The sequence below is a fragment of the Equus caballus genome, chromosome X, assembly GCF_041296265.1.
Source record: "Equus caballus isolate H_3958 breed thoroughbred chromosome X, TB-T2T, whole genome shotgun sequence".
Taxonomy (NCBI): domain Eukaryota; kingdom Metazoa; phylum Chordata; class Mammalia; order Perissodactyla; family Equidae; genus Equus; species Equus caballus.
The window spans coordinates 7956257-7974576 of NC_091715.1; the positions used below are offsets into that span (position 1 = coordinate 7956257).

Here is an 18320-nt window from a genome sequence, read left to right on the forward strand (position 1 = left end):
TTTACTACGGTAGAAGAGTAAAAGACACATGAACTTAAATAGCTAGATCAGAGGTCTTCTTAGAGAAGGGCTTTGGTTGCTGTTATTTAGGCAAAAGAGAGGCTGCTGAGGACATGGGGACAATGCAACTAAAGGGACAGTTAAGAAGCTCTGAAAAGAAAGAGAGAGGAATTTGGATTTGTTTATAGGAGAAAGCAGGATTGGGCCAGAAGGATGTGGGCAAGGAAGGGCCATCATACTGACAGAGGATGAGTTGCTATGTGGTATGGGGGAACCAGGGCAATATCCCCAGTGATGCATTTTTGTTTGCAAAGATCAACATGCATTTTTAAGTCTGCGGTCTGCTGTGTGATATGTTCCTTTCCCTGTCCTTCAGATCTTCAGTAAACACTTTGCTACTGTGATAACCTTGAGTTTACAGTTGCTTGGATGGCAGATGGGTTGCAGGATGGAGCCAAAGAGAAGGAACTTTGTCCCCTCTTTTGGTGGACACCAGAATGGTGATAAAGGAATAGCAACAGGGAACAGAGAAAATACCTTCAATGGAAGTAGAAAATAGAGAGTAGTAACCCCGAAATTATAATCCTTCAGAGAAATATTGGGGAGAGCTTTGGGGTTTTACCAGAATGGGGGCTTGAATCAATTTATCCTGATCTGAAAGGGCTGGGGAACCCTAGGAGATGTCTTGATTACACTAGAGAAACTCAACCATCTAACTTTTTTTTGTAAAGAATGATGTTATGTTTGCTAGAACCAGGGAACAGACAATGACATAGCTGCTTCTTAAAAGTAAATTTGAATATATCAGCATGGGCAGTCAACTTACTTGCTGACTTAAAAACAGCCTGATGAAATTTTTTGCCTGTTAAACCTATTATTGTCCATAATGAAAGAGTCTATATGCACTAATCACAACATACAGCCTTATGTTTGATCACAGCTTCTAAAAATTCATGATACAGGGATTTTGAGTTATACTCAACACATTTTTCCTCCAGACACCTGATTGGTTTTTCTTGATGCCGTGAATGATATAAATTGAGCCCTTAGTTGGAAGAAATCTAAAGGATCAAGCATCCCTGAGTTTCAGACAGAAACTTACTCCGAATACGTATATTCAAAGGTATGTGGTATCCTTTTTATTGTGCTTATTTCTTTCTCTGCATCTCGTGTTCAAAGGATGCAAATGTATTCTGCATTTCTAATACTTTATGCTGTCAATAGTGAGTTACTTCTTCAGTTTGATCATAATTAAATTAGACTCTGACTGCTTAAATAAATTCTTTTATGTTCTAATGCAGCATAGCGTTTTTCTATATTTCTTTAAATTTTAGTTCCAGAATCCTAAGGCACTTTTCAGGGCCAAATTTCACGGCAAAATATTTATTTTAATTACTTATCAATTAAGATAAAATAATTCTTTCTTGCTGTGATCCACTACTTTAAAAATATTTATTTTAATTACGCCAAATAGAACCATCAACTAAATGTTTTCTCTCATTAATTCAACCTTTAAAAAAATAGATTTAGTAGGTAGAAAACGTCAGTATACTTTCCATAGCCAGCATTATCACACATGATATTCACTTCCTATGCAAAATTTAAGATCTTTCTTCTGACGGTTTTCAAAGTTAGTCAATAATTTGCCCCACAAAGTAATGCATGTATCTGAGGATGACCTGTTTTGCTTCATGTCCCAAGGGTCTTATTTGTGGAATAATTACAGGGCAGTGTCAAATAAAAGAAAGATGCCATCGAGTAAATATAGAATCTTTTAAGTAGAAGTCATTCAAAATTCACGGAATAATAATGAAATATTAGCACTGTCCTCTCCCTTCTGTTCAACCACATCTTTTGCTCCACATCTGGAGCTCAGAGATGTTACTTGAGGATCTTGCCTGAAGTCCTACCAGTCAGAACACCTGGAATTAAACTCCGTTCCTTCCTTACTCTATTTTGGCAAAGTACTTAATGTCTTTTCTTGAATGGTTAGTCTTTGCTTGTAACAGCAGCAATGCCCAGGTGGACTGTACAAAAGAACATTTCTATACTCCCTGGTTCTAAAAGCATAAAATACTGTGCACCTGGATGATCTCCTCAACTTTTAGAGCCAACTCTACTCTTTTAATCATGACTTATAAGCTACATTTAGCATCTATATCTCTACAGGCTGTACAGGTATAGGAAAATGGCATTCAAAGATCATGTGATGTTAGATTATTCACCGCCCTACAACTTGTTTAGCTCTCAACCTAAATGAAAAGCATCTTTATCACTATTGTGACTCCAGAAACAACAAAATGGGCTGAGAATTGGAAATCACATATGAATGAAGTAACCTCACAAAAAATTGTCTCATCTTTTCTACTAGTAACAAACTAATGTGGATTATGTGGGTTTTATGGTGCATTAATTATGGAGATATTTGAGAAGAGATAAGAAAAGTGAATGTTGACTTATATTTCAGGGCCATCAAGAAATGGGGACCTGGATTTTGTTTGCCAGCCTCCTGGGAGCAGCCTTTGCTATGCCCGTGAGTATAGATCAAAGTCCAATTTCACAAGCTTGGAAATACAAATCTGCTCCACGGTTGGTAAACTTTAGCGTTAAGGACAGTACAAGATCAGATGTCTTCAAATGTCTCTGAGTTTAAGAAACACTTTGAAGAGCTTGTTATAAAAAAACAGATTCTCAGATGCCTTCACCAAAGATTCTGATTCAGTACATCTGGGATGGGGCCCAGGACTCTGCATTTTAACAAGCACCCCAGGATATTCTGTTGAAACAATTAGCTTGTAAATATCATCGCCCATCTCTAGGTGGAGCAAACTTTTGGAAGGAAGCCTTGAAAGGCCTCCAGAGAAAGTGCTTAATCAGCCTTAGGCAAATACTACAAAAATGACAGTTTCCTCTAAAACCCAATTTCTCACAAGTGTCCAAATCTCTTCCTTCCCTCCAAGCTCCACTGCTGTTATCCTTCAGAGGGTAAGATTTTTGTGTTATGAATTCCCTTCTGGAACTATCTCCTGTTCTCAGAGGCCTCATCCTTTTGGGTGGATCTGCTAAGCACATGACTTCCATGTGGTTGTCCAGAATTCTACCTATGCCCAATACATATAGTTATATTTTACATTCAAATATACCAAGGACCAGGAAGCCTGACCCATTCTCTCCAGACATAGGTACATAAGGTCAGAGAGCTTAGATCACATGCAGGCAAAGCAGGATCCATATGCTTTACAGTGGCATGAAGAGCAGTTGATACAACCAGAAGCCAGCAAAGCTTGCATATCTGCCTCCTCTCTTCCTCTCTCACACACAAGACCAAGATTCTATCCTCTGCCTTCCTAAAATCCTGCATTGTGGCAATCCTTAGTCCCCTAGGTCCTTGCATTACAAATTCAGCCCTTTTTCCACTCCTTAATTCAACACCCCTACTCTCTGAGGGCTTATATCAAGACGGTATAGGAAAAGCAGTTACCTGACTGAAACAATTCACACTCAGATGAGGGCAAATAAACTCTTTTATGAAAAACGAGCATTCTAAAAGAATAGAGCCTTAATCAGCTCGATGTCTGAGGGAGACGTTCTGCGTGATTCTCTCTCCTCCCTCTCCCTACTCCAGGGCCAACCAGAATTCCACAATGTAGGCATCAGTCACTTGGCCTCTTCTATTGAAAGTGCAGACAGTCTTGGTTTAGATAATTATTTGGGCTGCTTTTTATATTGAACTTTTAAATTTTTCTGCCATAAAAACATTGACAGAATAACAAAAAGAATTGGCCTAAACTTCATAAATCAACTCATTTTCCGCGGGATTATGTTTCCACTTTACTGCATCCATCTTGTTCTCACATTCATCAATAATTCACACGTAGTTGTTTCTTTTGTTGTTGTTGATGTTATTTACTTTGCATGCCAAGTATGAGGAATCTCTTTGATACTTAAGCACTTATCCACCTCATGAGCTGTAAAGGAAGTTTTGTGAGACAATTCTCTTCTTGTTGGTATTTCGTAAGTGTTTAAGAGAAACATATTTCTCTTCCCAACATGGAGTGAATTTCAGCAAGAAGTAAAATGGTGAGTGGGATAGAGTTGGATTAATTAACAACATGGATGGAGGGGTGTCTGAAGATCACTGGAGGATAAATGTGTGCTGGTTTCTACTTCCAGGTCTCCCACCATAGGACTACAATTGCCAGGAAAGTCATTTAGTTGCTCTGGACCTCTTTAAAATAAGAGGGCTCCTCTCCTACACAGTGTACATGTTCAAACTAAAAGTAGACCTCAAATATATTCTGCACTATATGGATTTTTTAAAGTAGCTTCAGTCTCTCTTAATGTGAACAATTGCATATTGACTTAATCTCTTCCTCTCTCTCTCTCTCTCTCTCTCTCACTCTCACTCTCCCTCTCCCTCTTTCTTTTTCTTCTCCTTCCCCCTCCCTATAAAAGCTACCACCTCATCCTGGGCACCCTGGTTATATCAACTTCAGCTATGAGGTAATTTTTCTCTTTACTAATTTTGACCATTGTTTGAGTTAACAATGCCCCGGGCTCTGTAAAGAATAGTGTGTTGATTCTTCATTCAAGATGTTTTTCAGTCCCAATTTTTCAGTTCCCACTACCAGCTTCCCGGTTTAAGCCCTGATGGGTCACCTCAAGCCTGCATTGCCCCAGCACACTCCTACTTGGCCTCTCTGACTCAGTCTCTCCTCCTTACATGGCTATAAAATTATCCATCATGAACTACCACTCAGGGGGGCTGCGATGGTAGGGCAGAAAGTGAAGTCTGGCTGAACAGCTTTGTTCTATCCCAGCCCGTAAAATGTGGGGATCTGGTGACATGTTATTTAAGATCCTTTCCAGCTAGAACACTCTTGATTCTAAAATGTTCACACTCTATGTGTCTCCCTCATTTGTTTTTACTGAGACATTAGCGAAGAAGTGGTCTATGAGACATTCTGCAGAGTAATGGACAGCATGAGATTTCTGTAAACTGGGTTTGAGGCTCTCCTCAACTCCATACAAACCATGTGACCTTGGGCAAATCATTTTCTCTCTTTAGAATTTTGGTTTCCTCATCTGGAGAAGGGAGATATTTATAATACCCACACTTCAAAATATTTTGGGGGGAGCAAAATAGTAAAGGGATATAAAAGCACTTGCTCAAGTATTACTTAAGCAAGGTTAGTAATTGTTGTATTGATCTCAAATGCTGTACTGCTATATGAAGGAGTCCCTGCACCTGACGTTAAGCAAGTATATACTGTTTAGAAAGGAATGGAAACCATTACTCCTTTCATAGGTTCAGATGACAATCTGTGAGTCTGTTACTCATACAAACTGAGGAAAAATTTAAATAAGAATCTGAGGCAAGATTTTCTGTTAAACCTTAAAAGGCTGACATATTTCACCAGAAAACCTATGTTTCTAGGATGAGGGACAGTGTTTCTGCCTCCTTTATTTTGTCATTGTGACATCAAATCAAAAAAGGATATAATTAATGTTATGTCACATTTATTTTTCTGTTTTGTTTTGCTCTTGCAAAGAAGAGCAGGAGCTGTGGAATTCAACAGAATGAATACTTTTGTAACCTCAGTCAAGCTCATGAACCTCTTTAACTCTCCAAGAACTTGTCTGTAAAAGTGAGGGTGATGATACTTGCCTCGGGGTACGTGAGCAAACATGAAAAATGTGTGTGATCAACATAACGTAGCGCCTAACACTATGAAACACCTGACAAATGTCTACCTTATTCCTTCTTCCATAGAACTCGTATTATCAGGCTATCAGTATTGACAGTATTGACTGCATTAGCGAGTCTATATTTCATGTAACTAAATTAAAACCAATGTATTCTAATGTCTCTTTCTCTTAAGGTGCTTACCCCTCTGAAGTGGTACCAGAGCTTGATCAGGCAGCCGGTATGTAGAATTTTTTCTTTATTCCCTTAAAATATAAATCATGCATTTCAATTCCCTTTTAAGTAAAATAACATATCTATGCCACATACAGACACTAATGCGAAATGTAATTTGTAAAAGCTCATATCTGTGTACATAGTTAGAAATTCTTGCACAGGAAAAATGAATAAATATTCATATTGTCATAATAACAAAGAAAACATTGCTACTTCTCCAGTTGGAAGTCAATGGAGCCAATGGTAAACCTGACTCTTTGTTTCTCACCAGTACACTTCCTATGGTTACGAACCCATGGGTGGATGGCTGCACCACCAAATCATCCCCGTGCTGTCCCAGCAGAATCCCTCAAATCACGCCTTGCAGCCTCATCACCATATCCCCATGGTGTCGGCTCAGCACCCTGTGGTCCCCCAGCAACCAATGATGCCACTTCCTGGCCAACACTCCATGGTTCCAACCCAACACCACCAGCCAAACCTCCCTCCGCCTGTCCAGCAGCCCTTCCACCCCCAGCCTGTCCAGCCGCAGCCTCACCAGCCCATCCAGCCTCAGCCACCTCTGCACCCCATCCAGCCCCTGCCGCCACAGCCACCTCTGCCTCCGATATTCCCCTTGCAGCCCTTGCCCCCTATGCTTCCTGACCTGCCTCTGGAAGCTTGGCCAGCAACAGACAAGACCAAGCGGGAGGAAGTGGTGAGTATACCCTGAAGCCACTACACCACCTGTGAAAATGGTAAAGCAAAATTCGTCCCCAGAGTTCTAAGTTCTCAAACAATCTGGAATCTAGAGTTTCAGTAGCTACAAGTCAATGACTCTATTAGTCCAAGCATGTATTGTAATTTTACATTATGAATGAGCTTATCTACATGGCTTAGTAATTAAGACCATCGCTTTTATGGTGGGTTTAAATTCTACAATTATTTTCAATTCCTACCAGAACATATATTACTGAAATCCATTAATTTTAAGGACAACAATATAAGGGAATATCAGTTCTTATCTTTCAAGGGTTTGACTAGCAAGAATAGGCTAGAATTGCACTGAAGATATAAAGGGGTAATTTTTGAAAGTGAGGGGATGCAAATATTCAAAAGGCTACAAAAGGTAAGTGGAAAATCTCTTTAAAGACCTAAAGGAAGATTATCTATCTAAAGTGGTTTTTAATCTAACTTGGAAGAAGCTGAACTAGACAGACTGTTAGATTCCTTTTCAGTGCTGGGATTCTATATGTTAAGCTTTTAGCAAGAAGTTTTCACAATTAAACACAAAATTTTCTTCCATTACAGAAAGTTCTGCCAAATGAGTGGGAAATAGCCAATAAAATAAATGACCCTTATCCATATCCATAAACACTTCTGTGTATATAGGATTGTGTAATTCTACATATGTATGTATCCAAATGTAATTCCAAGTTATAAATGCTACTGATGATTTTCTACTGAGAAGCAGTGAGGGGTGACGTGGAAGTGACCTAGCTGGGGAGCCAGGATACCTGGGTTCCAGTTCTGGCTTTGCTCCCAAAAAGGAGATGGTATTGTACAAGTTACTTAAAATTTATGAGTGTTTTCCCTTCTTTAAAATGAAAGTGACTAAATCAAATAATTTCAAGCCTCTGTCCAAGTACAAATACCATAGTTTCCCAATAAAAAATTATAATATATGCAATATATGGCTTCACAATTATGAGCATACTTGTAGAGAATATGGGACAGAATTTTTGAAAATTGATTGTATCTCAAATACTCTGGTGCCTATTGTCGATTATTCTGGTCTAAGGTACATGTTCCCTCTTTGTATAGAAAATGCATTTATTTGCCTCTTTATTAATAATTAAGGCCACGAACTTTATAATGTGTTCACACCTTGCCAGAGCTATTTATGGAAAGGTGACTTCAGGCAGGTAGTTTGAACTCTTTAAAACTCCTGTGTAAAATTAGAGTATAAATATTGACAGCTTCTTAGAGTTGTTTTATGGAAAATAAAGTGATGAACGTAGAGCCTGGCATGCAGGATGTATTCAATAAAAGGTAGCAACTGTTATTTTATTATTAATAATAGTTTTAAGTGTCCTGAAGGCAGGAGTCTCCTTCCTCCTCATGGACACCTCATAACTAATGACAATGAGATAACAAAGAAACTTTGAAAATTATGCAGTTCAACTTAAATGGTTGTACATCGTTTTGGCAAAACTGAAGCCATATGTGTTATTGTAAATGGTACTCACTAGGAATATTTGTAAATTACTTTAATTGTTCCTTTTGCTATTTTTTTTTCAGGATTAAAAGATCAGAAACTGAGAAGAGAACTGAAGCAGATACTTCAGTTGCTTTCAGAATGACACAAGAACACAATGATTTGTGCCTATCATCACTTAGTAAATTCTGTGACTAAAAATAAGTACCATTAGCAAACAATAAAATGTTTTTAAAAATCATTTATGTCTTTGTGTTGAATTAAACTTAAAATTTCACATCACTTGAGAGAACATATTATAAATGGCCATTCTTGAATAAGATAGGGACTGCTCATTTACACCCATAAATTGAACATTCTGTAGGCAAATGGGGACATTTGGAAATGTATAAAAGGAAATATATTCCTTTTCGAAAAAATGTTAATTATACTATCTCAAGTCTTTGAAAAAACAGGAGTTTATATAGTAGTTAAAATAGTTGGTAAAGTGAAAAATTATGAATGCTTACGGTCACTAAGCTCGAACCAAATGAAGGGAAGTTTATATGAAGAATTCTTTACATTGAAAAAGAAAAGCTCTTGAGAAATGTTCATATTACAAAACAAATTAAGACTTGGAACACTGGCTTTACATTTCACACCACATTAGTAACCAAAATCTGGTATTTTCATTCCATTCTACTGAAAAAGATTTCTTTAACGAAAGTTATGTGGTATGTATAATAATGTACTGAATTTTAAATTGTTGAGATAGTTTTCCTAAGAAAACTTTTATTAAATGTAGCTTCAGAGAATCACAGTGATTTTTTATACATTTCTTTCACTTCATAATCTTTAAGATGATAAATTCTACTGTATAGTCTTCAAAATGTTAACAGATGCATAAAATGGATGAAATACAAATTTTCTTCCCCACTCCTATTTATATTTGAGTCCTTTCTTCCTCCTACACCCACACAGAATTGTAAACAGTCTTTTAAGGGTTTATATTACACACCACCCACAGTAACTTTATTCCAGTACCTTTATGATTAAAGCCCCTTAATCATTTTCTGGAATGAATAAACATAACTTTACTGGGAGGGTGTTGATATTCAAACAAATAATTTGATTCTTAAAAATTTAAATTCAATTAAAAAAGTAAGAAAGCTTTTAATCAACTGACATGGGTCAATTCTAATCAATTTATTAAATATTTATTAATCACCCTCTAGGGCGATGTCCTGGTAAAAATAGTAAGTTCTCACCCTTAAGGAATCTAGAATCTACCAAAGGTATAAAATAAGCTCAAAACTAATGATAAGAGAAGGTCTAATAGTATTAACACTATGACAGATCTATTGTCAAAATATTCTGGCAATATGGCAGACATCATTAGCTAGCTGTCCAACAGCTTTCCTCACCATTCATTCCTTGTTGGCAGAACTGGAATTAATGTCAGCGTCTGACTTTCCATGAGCTCAGGGGAGATGAGCCGCCTCCCCTGTTCCAGGGACTTAATGCCCACTCCTCCATGCTAATTACGGCATCGATTACCATAACATACCATATCCTTACCAAATATGGCATCTATTCCCCTTGCCAGTGATTGGTTTAGGATGGGTTGTAGTGGAAACTGAACAATGAATGAAACCAAAAGGGAAGTCTGCTGGGAGAGGAGGAGCTTCTGGGGGAAAAGATTACCCTCTAATTAAAAAAAATATATACATGCTAGGAAAAAGTGCTGTTCTGTCTTTTTGTTTGAGGATTTATTTGTTTGAGGATGTGATGCCTGGAGCTGTGTCTGCCATCTTGTGATCAGGAGGGACAAGTGAAAAGCTGGAAAGACCCTAGGTGGTTTGTGGCATCATTGTGCCTCTGAATTAACCAAGCCTGGAAACATCTACCTCTAGATGGATGACACACTCTATTTCTATGCTAGTGTTTTTCAATTGTGGGTCATAACTGATTAGCGGATCATGACATCAACATCAGGACCCCCATAATTTATGTCATGCCAGCAAATTCTCTCTTCTAACGATGTAAAGCTTATATGGCCAGGACTAAGGAGAATCATTTTGTTAAATCAGTAAAAAAACAAAAGTAGATTATTTACAAAACTGTGCTATGTCTTTGAAATTAAGCTAAAGAGACAAACGAAGTTGAGTAAGTCACCTCAGGGGAACTCTCATCTCACCATAAACACTCCCATGTCACTAGCAAATTTGAAACCTGTTCTGTTCTCATTCACTTTTTGTTGGTGAGGGCTTACATAAGTATAATTTTTTCTGAGGTGCAAATACACGTCTAGGAATTACCCTAAGAGAGTCATCAAAATGCGTGGGAAGATATGTGCAAAGATGTTGATTATAGCATTATATACCAGTGAGAAACTGGGCCTCACTTAAAATTTCTTATATCTATTTGAAGGAATACTGTGATAAAAAGTATGCTTTACAAGAAAACTTATTAGTGGAGAAAACGTGACAAACTAAAATTTAAGACCAAGACTGTAAATTATACATGAATATTACACATGACCATAACATGTAAATAATTTAAACACACACACATAAATGTGCATAGAAAGAAACTAGGAAAGAGTCGTAGCTGTTTGTACAAAGATCCAAGTTTTTCACAATAACCATAAATTACTTCTGTAGTCAGAAACAAATTTAAATTTTTTAAAGTTTGTTCTCCCTTTCTTCTACTTCAATCCAGACACACCCCCTTCCTTCAGTTCTCGTTGATGGGAACTTTGGATCTTAGTGGGTCCCCTTCAGGTAAATTCCAAGTAGAAATCAGTTCACAGCGAACTGATTTTTCAGAGAAGTATTTTGACCAAAGACGGGGAAAGGGAAAGGAGCAATAAGCTTTAGCAGGAACAAAAATTAGCAATACAATAAAACAAGAAAGAAGAGATGACCATTATTTCTAACAACTGTAGAAGTGCCCTTCTTTTCCTCAGGTTGAATCACACATACCAAAATGGTTTCCCCCCTACTTTTCTTTTAGAACAGACAAATCCAGAGTTGAACCAAGTTAACTTTTCTGCTTGTAAGAGAAGCTATTTTAGTTCCGAAGGAATGGCCATTTATTTTCAGTCCTCTACCAGCCACATCCACACTGGAGGTAGAAGGCTAGGGCTGCCCTTGACCTAGGGCCTCACTGGGAATAGGCAAAAGTTTAAGCTCATGGAAAGATAAAAGAAAAAAACGCAAACTTTGTCTATCCCTTAGAGTGGTTGACTGCCCGTAAACATCAGAAAATATTTACATTCTTTTCCATTTTGTGGTTCAAACCAACAGCGCAACATAGGACAAATGGGTGCTCACACATACACACACATGCATACTCTCCCACTGAGTTTACCTGTAATAAAAGGACACGTGTGGAGACATATACCATTTGAGTAACTTGAAATGTTAAATAAAACTTCTCTCCATTCTAATCATTTAGAGACTATATGGCTATTGTATCAGTTATCGTCACCAAGGCATACTACATTTCTTCCAGTATAAAATTTTATCAAGGAAAAAAGGTCAAGTTGCTCATTTTATTTATAAGCAATGTCAAGTTGACCACCTCCTCTCCCAACTTCACGCAAAATGAAAACACTGACTTTTCCCCTAAGTCTGAAGTTTGCCCCTTAGTAGTAAACAATAGCTGAAAATACCAAGATTGAATTTAAGGCCAAGACTTAACAAAGAATATAAAATAGCAAACAATTGTGTTAATTTTAAACAAACACAGAGATCAGTTATGAACAGCTTAATATGGGAATCATAAGAGAAAAAAGATTTCAACCAATTTCCTACATTTCCAGAACATAGTGGCCTCTAGTTGTGTTCTGTATTGCTTTAATAAAATAGTCATCAGCCTATGTTTGTTGTGAAATTCTTGTTAATTGGAGTTTTTACTTATTGTTTTGTGATTTGGCTTACAATTCCTTTTGCCCCCATTTGGCCTAGAGCCTTATCAGCTGGGGTCATTGGCCGAAATTTAGTTACTCAAAATACTTCCCTACTAGGAAGAATTCATCCCGGCCTCATCTGAAACACCTGACTCTTCTAGAAGATAAAACTTGAGGACTAAGATTGGGCTGGAGTGATGAGGAGTGAAGAGGTTGAGGAGAGAAGAAAGGAATGGTTATTTGGGCCCCAAAACATTTGCCTTGATAAATCACGCCTGAATAATCTATCAAAAAAATCAAGATCAGTAAAGCCCTCTTACAAATAACATTGCCCTATGGTCAACAAAAAAATAGCCCAAGGTCCAGCATTTATTTCATTTTTATTAAAAAATGTTTTTAACAATGTTAAATATCTTCCTCAGAACAGCCAAATCTTGTTTTCCTCTTCAAAGATTTCTCCATGCTTCAAATTTGTCTGTGGAATGTGGGGGTTTGGGGTCAGTTAGGTGTCCACACAGGGCAAAGATGGCTTCCCTGTGTGGTGTCGGGGTGCGCAGGTTCTGCAACCAGATTCTCTGGGTTCATAATCATGACCTTGGCCTATCTGTTGTAGAAACTTGGACAAGTTTCTTAGCCTCTCTGTGCCTCAATTTCCTCATCTATAAAATGGACTAATATCCATCTCTGAGTCCTTTCATGTCAATGGACCCTAAGTCCAATAAATGTTGGCTATAATCCTTTTTTTTAAATGCTTTTTGGTGCAGAAGATTGGGCCTGAGCTGAGATCTGTTGCCAATCTTCCTCTTTTTTTTTCTCCCCAAAGCCCCAGTATATAGTTGCATATCCTAGTTGCAGGTCATTCTAGTTCTTCTTTGTGGGATGCCACCACAGCATGGCCTGGTGAGTGGTACATAGGTCCCTGCCCAGGATCCGAACCAGCGAACCGCAGACCACCAAAACAGAGTACACGAACTTAACCACTTGGCCACAGGGCCAGCCAAGGGCTATAATCCTTATATTCAGAAAGGGAGCCTTCTCTTGGCTCTGTAGACCCCTAAAGGGAACACTAGACCATTGGAAGCAGGGATGATGTAGAATTTGGTATAACATGGAAGTTTTCTAAGCCAAAGTCTCCAAAGTCAAACATCTGTCATTTATCAATGTGCCATCTCTGACATATAGTCACTTGAACACCTTTCTTACTGATTGCTACCCTGCATGAGCCCTGCCTTCTCCTACCTGACATCCCCAGGGACTCTTCTTTGCCACTCTCAACGTCACCTTAAGGGTAATATGAGAGTAAATCCACCAGGATGTCATGGGTTGCATGAGGCTCATTGGAGGCCAGAGTATTAGACTTCCTCCTTCTGAATGCATTCCTTTCACCTTCTTTGTAAGGCCTGGTCCCCATGTATATTAACTTCCAATTCTGACCATTTGCTTGTCACTCTGGCATTGGTCACAGCTCAGCTAATTGCACTTTAGGGCTTTCTTTACCAAACTCTTTCTCTAGAGCAGTGGTTCTCAACTGGGGCAGCTGTGCCCCCTAGGGAACATTTGGCAATTTCTAGAGTCATAATGAGGGGTGGGGATGGAGGTTGGAGTGGTACTACTGGTATTTGGCGGGGAGAGACCAGGGATGCTGCTACATCATCCTACAATGCACAAGACAGACCCCACAACAAAGAATGATCTAGCCTTGAATGTCAACACTGCTGAAGTTGAGAAACCTTACTCTAGAAAACAAGGCCAACATTTAATCATGTTGTGTGTTCAGAACTTGACACACAGAAAGAATGAGAAGTCTGTGTGCATTTTTAAAACATAACTGAGAAAGAAAAATCAAGAGCTCAAATCTTAAAGTTGGTAAACTTGATATAGGACCTCATACAATGGGTTTTTTACTTCTTGTATCAACTGTCTCAGAAAAATCTCAACAGTTTGGGGAGTGACCAGGATGTGAAAGAAATTATACAAGATGAAGAAATGGCTGCCCCGGGATTAAGATAGCTCATGTCTCCAAATCAAAACCATTCTGCAGAAATTAGAGCAGTTATTTGCTTCTTCAGAAGTTACTTAAAAGTGAGTGTGTTCTCTATTTCTTGGGAGGTTTCTTAAAGGTGATTGTGTTACGTAAGTAATAAAGAGGAGAAAAATAACCAAAACCATTAGCCTTTAGTGTAACTACTGGATTAGGGCTCATTTAGTTTGTCAGGGAAGAGTTCTGGTTTGGAATTTGCTTGAATTTGGCAGAATAACGAGAAATGAGTAGTTTTGTCCGTAGAGTGGGCAGGGATTTAAGAAGCCTTAATTATCACAATTTTCAAAATCATCACTCTCCAAAAGTATTATTTGATGAATATAATAAGGTTTCTGTTACGAAATTATTACCAAATAACCTCTGACAGCCATGGAGAATATAAAGCAGTGTGCTATAAGTAGAGGAGGTCCACTTTGTTGTAGACCTTGGGCAACACACAATATTTGACAGATCCAGGACATGGAACACCTTATCTATCCAAATACCAAACTCAAGATACTCCTGCAAGTGAGAATAACCCTCTCCCCTGGCCCCCATACACCACACATCAGGAGAATGGCCATAAATGAGCATCAGTTCAATGTCTCCTTGTCTAGGAACCTTTTCTTACTGGTCTACATGAGCTGGAGTGCTCAGGCCTCAAGGTTTCCCAGGATATTTTGGGAATGCCTCTATTTCAAACAACTACTTGTTTCTACTTTGGTCTCCCCACTACCTGGCAAGCTCCTTAAGGCAGATTCAGAAAAATACCTAGAAACTGGTCAGTGTGCTTAATATCTGCTCAAAGAACCATCATTAGCATTAAAATGCCACCATACTGTCATATGAAAGTAATGAAAACAACATCGAACATTTACTGAGCTTTTATTATATTCTAGGCATTGTTCTAACCACATGATATATGTTAGCTCATTTAATTCTCATAATCTTATAGAGGAAAAGTTGTTTCTATCCCCAATTTACAGATGAGGAATTGTCTAAACCTATAACTTTAAAAAGAAATGAGTCACTTCTTAAAACACACATACCCTGTCCTGTTTTTGATGAGTGCAATTTGAAAGGTAAACTAATTTGTTGTCTGCCACTAGGATGCTAACCAAAGCAACCTGTGTCTATTTCTAACAGCAAATACGAACTCAACTCGATCAGAGTCATGAAGCTTGTCTCCTTTTGTCACTTAATTTTGCCTGTCCATTTGACTTCCCAGGGATGCACTAAGGAGATAATTGTAGAGAAAGTTAAAGAACCCCCAACCCAATAACTCCCCTGCAGTTGTGGTCAACCGCCACAGATTGGGAGGAAACCTCTGCAAATACAGGCAAGTATTACCACACCAGGGCAGCATTGCCATGGCAACCAGGAAAAACCCATCTATCCCAGCTGTGCGTGCAAACCTGAGCAGGAACAGCCCTCACTCCTTCCTTGGTTCCAAAAGATGGTTTGAAAACAAACAAACGCAAGTCCAGTCCTCATAGGAACTGCAAGGTGCTGTCTTTCTCTCATCGCTATGCTCAGAGAAAGCTACAGTGGGAACTAATGACATCTTGTTAGAAAATCCAGGCCTCGGCCCTCCATTATCCTCCTTCCCAGGTAGCCCACTGAAGACATACTCAACACATATGGAAAGGCCATTTCAAGTGACATCCTGAAGGTCACTGAGAATGAGCAGAATAGGAAAGCTGCTGATATATTCTTAGCGTGACACTGAATCAGAACTAATTTGCTGGCATATACTCTCTACCTGGCATCAGATGTTCAGATTAAAATATATGAAAAGCTTCAAATATTTTAATAGCTTCCCGCATTGCAGCTTCCACAAATGTTAGCTATCAAGGCGGCAGTCCAAACTGGCTCCTTCCACAGGGTCCTGACTAGAGAAGGAAATGTTTGCGAATTTGCACAGCTGCATGCAATAACAAATTCAGGCTCGGAAGGTTTACAAAATCCCATTTTTGCCCTGTGATGAGGAACTTGGGTTCAACCACAAATGATTTTTTCTTAATCTGAAGATAGGCACAACAGAGCTACTTCAAAATCTATTTCTTTCTCAAGACAGTAGTGGATTTTTAAACTACTTATCGAACATTGCTTAAATGTGTAATTCCTATCAGCAGGATTTACAAAGACGGTTGGAAAACAAAGGGGGATTTACTGCCTTTGTGGCTTAATTTCCCACAGGTAGAAAAAAATGTTCCTGATGAACAGTAATAGGTACCCAGGAACCTGCAACCACTGCTACCTGAGTTGATTCATTTTATAGTTGCTATTACTGGAAATAATCAGAATCACAATATGAAGTCTTTGCCCTCCTTCAGAATGGAATCATTGAACACATTGTAAATGATGGCGATTTAAGAGCAGTAAATTTTCTTCAAAAGTAACTTTGTTTTTAACAGATTAAATAATTAACATATATTTAAATTACTTTATACTTACAGTGCCATGTGCACATGATAGAGGAAGAAATCTGCAAATGAATTGAAATGGCATAGTCACATAGTTTAAGGTAAAGGATTGCCAATCTGTAGGAAAGCTTGTGACTCTATCTTATTAGTGTTAAAAAAAATTCACCATAATGTCTTAAAAAAATTTAACTAATGTTTAATATGATACTATCTGTTTCTTTAGGAAAGACTCAAAGAAACTTTTACTTGTAGCTATACGAAACCAGCAAGTATCTAAGCTCTGTGAACACTTTGGTAATATTCTAAATTAATAATAAGATGGATTTTAGGGTTCTTTCTATGAAATAATAAAAAGTTGGAATCATAAAAAATAAGGCTTATTTATTTATTTTGCTACAAGCAGCAAAACCAAGGCTTTCTGATTTTCTGAACCAATCATCTGTCTTTGCTGCATGGAGCGGCTGCAAGGAAAAGTCAGACCACATTTTGGGGTTCCACCTCAGTACTCATACTGCTTGTAGATGTCACAGAATCTTGATCCTTCATCATATTGAGGGGAAGGGCAATGTTTGCCCTTGTCCCAAATATCCGTCATTATACAGTACCCAATGATTGAGACCCAAAGAGAGGATCAAAAGCAATGATGTTTAGTCTCAGTTCTGACATGGACTAGCCAGGTGACCCTGCCATAACCTGATCCACTCTCACCCTCAGTTTTTTTTATCTGTCACAGAAAGACACTGCATTAGAAGGCCACTAAGACCTATACAACAGTAACATTATAAGTCGATATGCATGGTTAAAGCCAAATTGTGTTGATTTAAAAATATTGAGAACATAGCCAAAAGGAAAGGTGCAGAAAAAAATGGCAGATCCTTACTGAATTGGCTCTAAGCCTTCAATAAAAATATGAGTGTCTTGGCAATGATATGTAACATTCCAGTCAGCCTGACTTGAAGGCTCTGAACCTTCTCCTAAAGCAACAGACAGAGACATCTTAAGTGTCATTTGAACCATCTGAACTTTGAAGTTGAAAGAGAGCAAGTGCTGGAACAAGCCGAGTGAATCCCTTCAAAGCTACTGCTTCTCTCACTCTTTCCTGCTTGTGTCCACCTTACCCAGATGCTGCTCCAGGATTATTACCCTGTGAAGTCTCTCACATCTTACTGGCTTGGGTCCTGCCTTGCTTCAAGCAGGAGGCACAAAACACAGAGCCTGAAATGCACGCACCGTATCTTCTTACCTCTCCAGGGTCCTTACACCTCAGCAGTAGCAGCAGCTCCAGGCAGAAATGAGCCCCCATCCTCCCCAAGTAGAGCCCTTGTCCAGTGTGGGAACGGAGAAGGAGGCAGGAGACAGGGATACTGCTCAAAGAGCTAGAGGAGCCAGGCAGGCAGGCTCTCTGGCTGGAATGTGCTGCTAGCAGCCCTGGGAGGGAAATGGCTTTGGGTCACTGTGATCCTCTGAGTCAGACACCCTGGGGAGCTCTCAGCTCTGAAAGCCTCCTTCAGCACACACGGGCGAGAGGCACCAATCACTTACTAGGGGAAAAAGTCTGAAAGTTACAAAGTTAAGGTAAATGGGTATACCAGTTTACAGTAAATAGTAGAAATGCAATATGAACACCAGAGGGAACAAATCATTTAAATGAAATGCTAACTCACATATTTGATAAGAGATTTGTATCCAGAATATACAAAGAACCCTTACAACTCAATAATAAAAAGACAAATAACCCAATTTATAAATGGGCAAAGGTTCTGAATAGACATTTATCTGAAGAAAATATACAAATGGCCAATAAGCATATGAAAAGATGCTTGATATCGTTAGGCATCAGGAAAATGCAAATGAAAACCACA

The 18320-nt window shown here is 38.6% G+C and overlaps 2 protein-coding genes across 9 annotated transcripts in view; one reads left to right on the forward strand and one right to left on the reverse strand.

Moving 5' to 3' along the window:
* ARHGAP6 (Rho GTPase activating protein 6) overlaps positions 1–18320 on the reverse strand; it is a 462138-nt gene that overhangs the window by 116328 nt on the left and 327490 nt on the right. Inside the window, exon 1 of one of the 8 annotated variants that reach the window (XM_070257114.1) lies at positions 17702–17865. The exons of the other annotated variants lie outside the window; for them this stretch is intronic. Coding sequence (XP_070113215.1) covers positions 17702–17761 — 60 coding nt within the window. The 5' untranslated portion in view covers positions 17762–17865. Of the gene's footprint in view, positions 1–17701; positions 17866–18320 lie in introns of those variants that run through there. 8 annotated transcript variants of the gene reach the window in all.
* AMELX (amelogenin X-linked) lies at positions 1067–8357 on the forward strand. Its single transcript, NM_001081827.2, has 6 exons — positions 1067–1123; positions 2468–2533; positions 4456–4503; positions 5883–5927; positions 6195–6620; positions 8204–8357. Exons 2-6 carry the CDS (start codon positions 2480–2482, stop codon positions 8207–8209), a joined length of 579 nt encoding a protein of 192 aa, NP_001075296.2. The 5' UTR covers positions 1067–1123; positions 2468–2479; the 3' UTR covers positions 8210–8357.

Coding starts and splice junctions, on each gene's coding strand:
- AMELX (NM_001081827.2), top strand. CDS start 2,480: ATGGGGACCTGGATTTTGTTTGCCAGCCTCCTGGGAGCAGCCTTTGCT. Junction 2,534..4,455: donor GAGCAGCCTTTGCTATGCCC/GTGAGTATAGAT, acceptor TCCCTATAAAAG/CTACCACCTCATCCTGGGCA. Junction 5,928..6,194: donor AGAGCTTGATCAGGCAGCCG/GTATGTAGAATT, acceptor GTTTCTCACCAG/TACACTTCCTATGGTTACGA.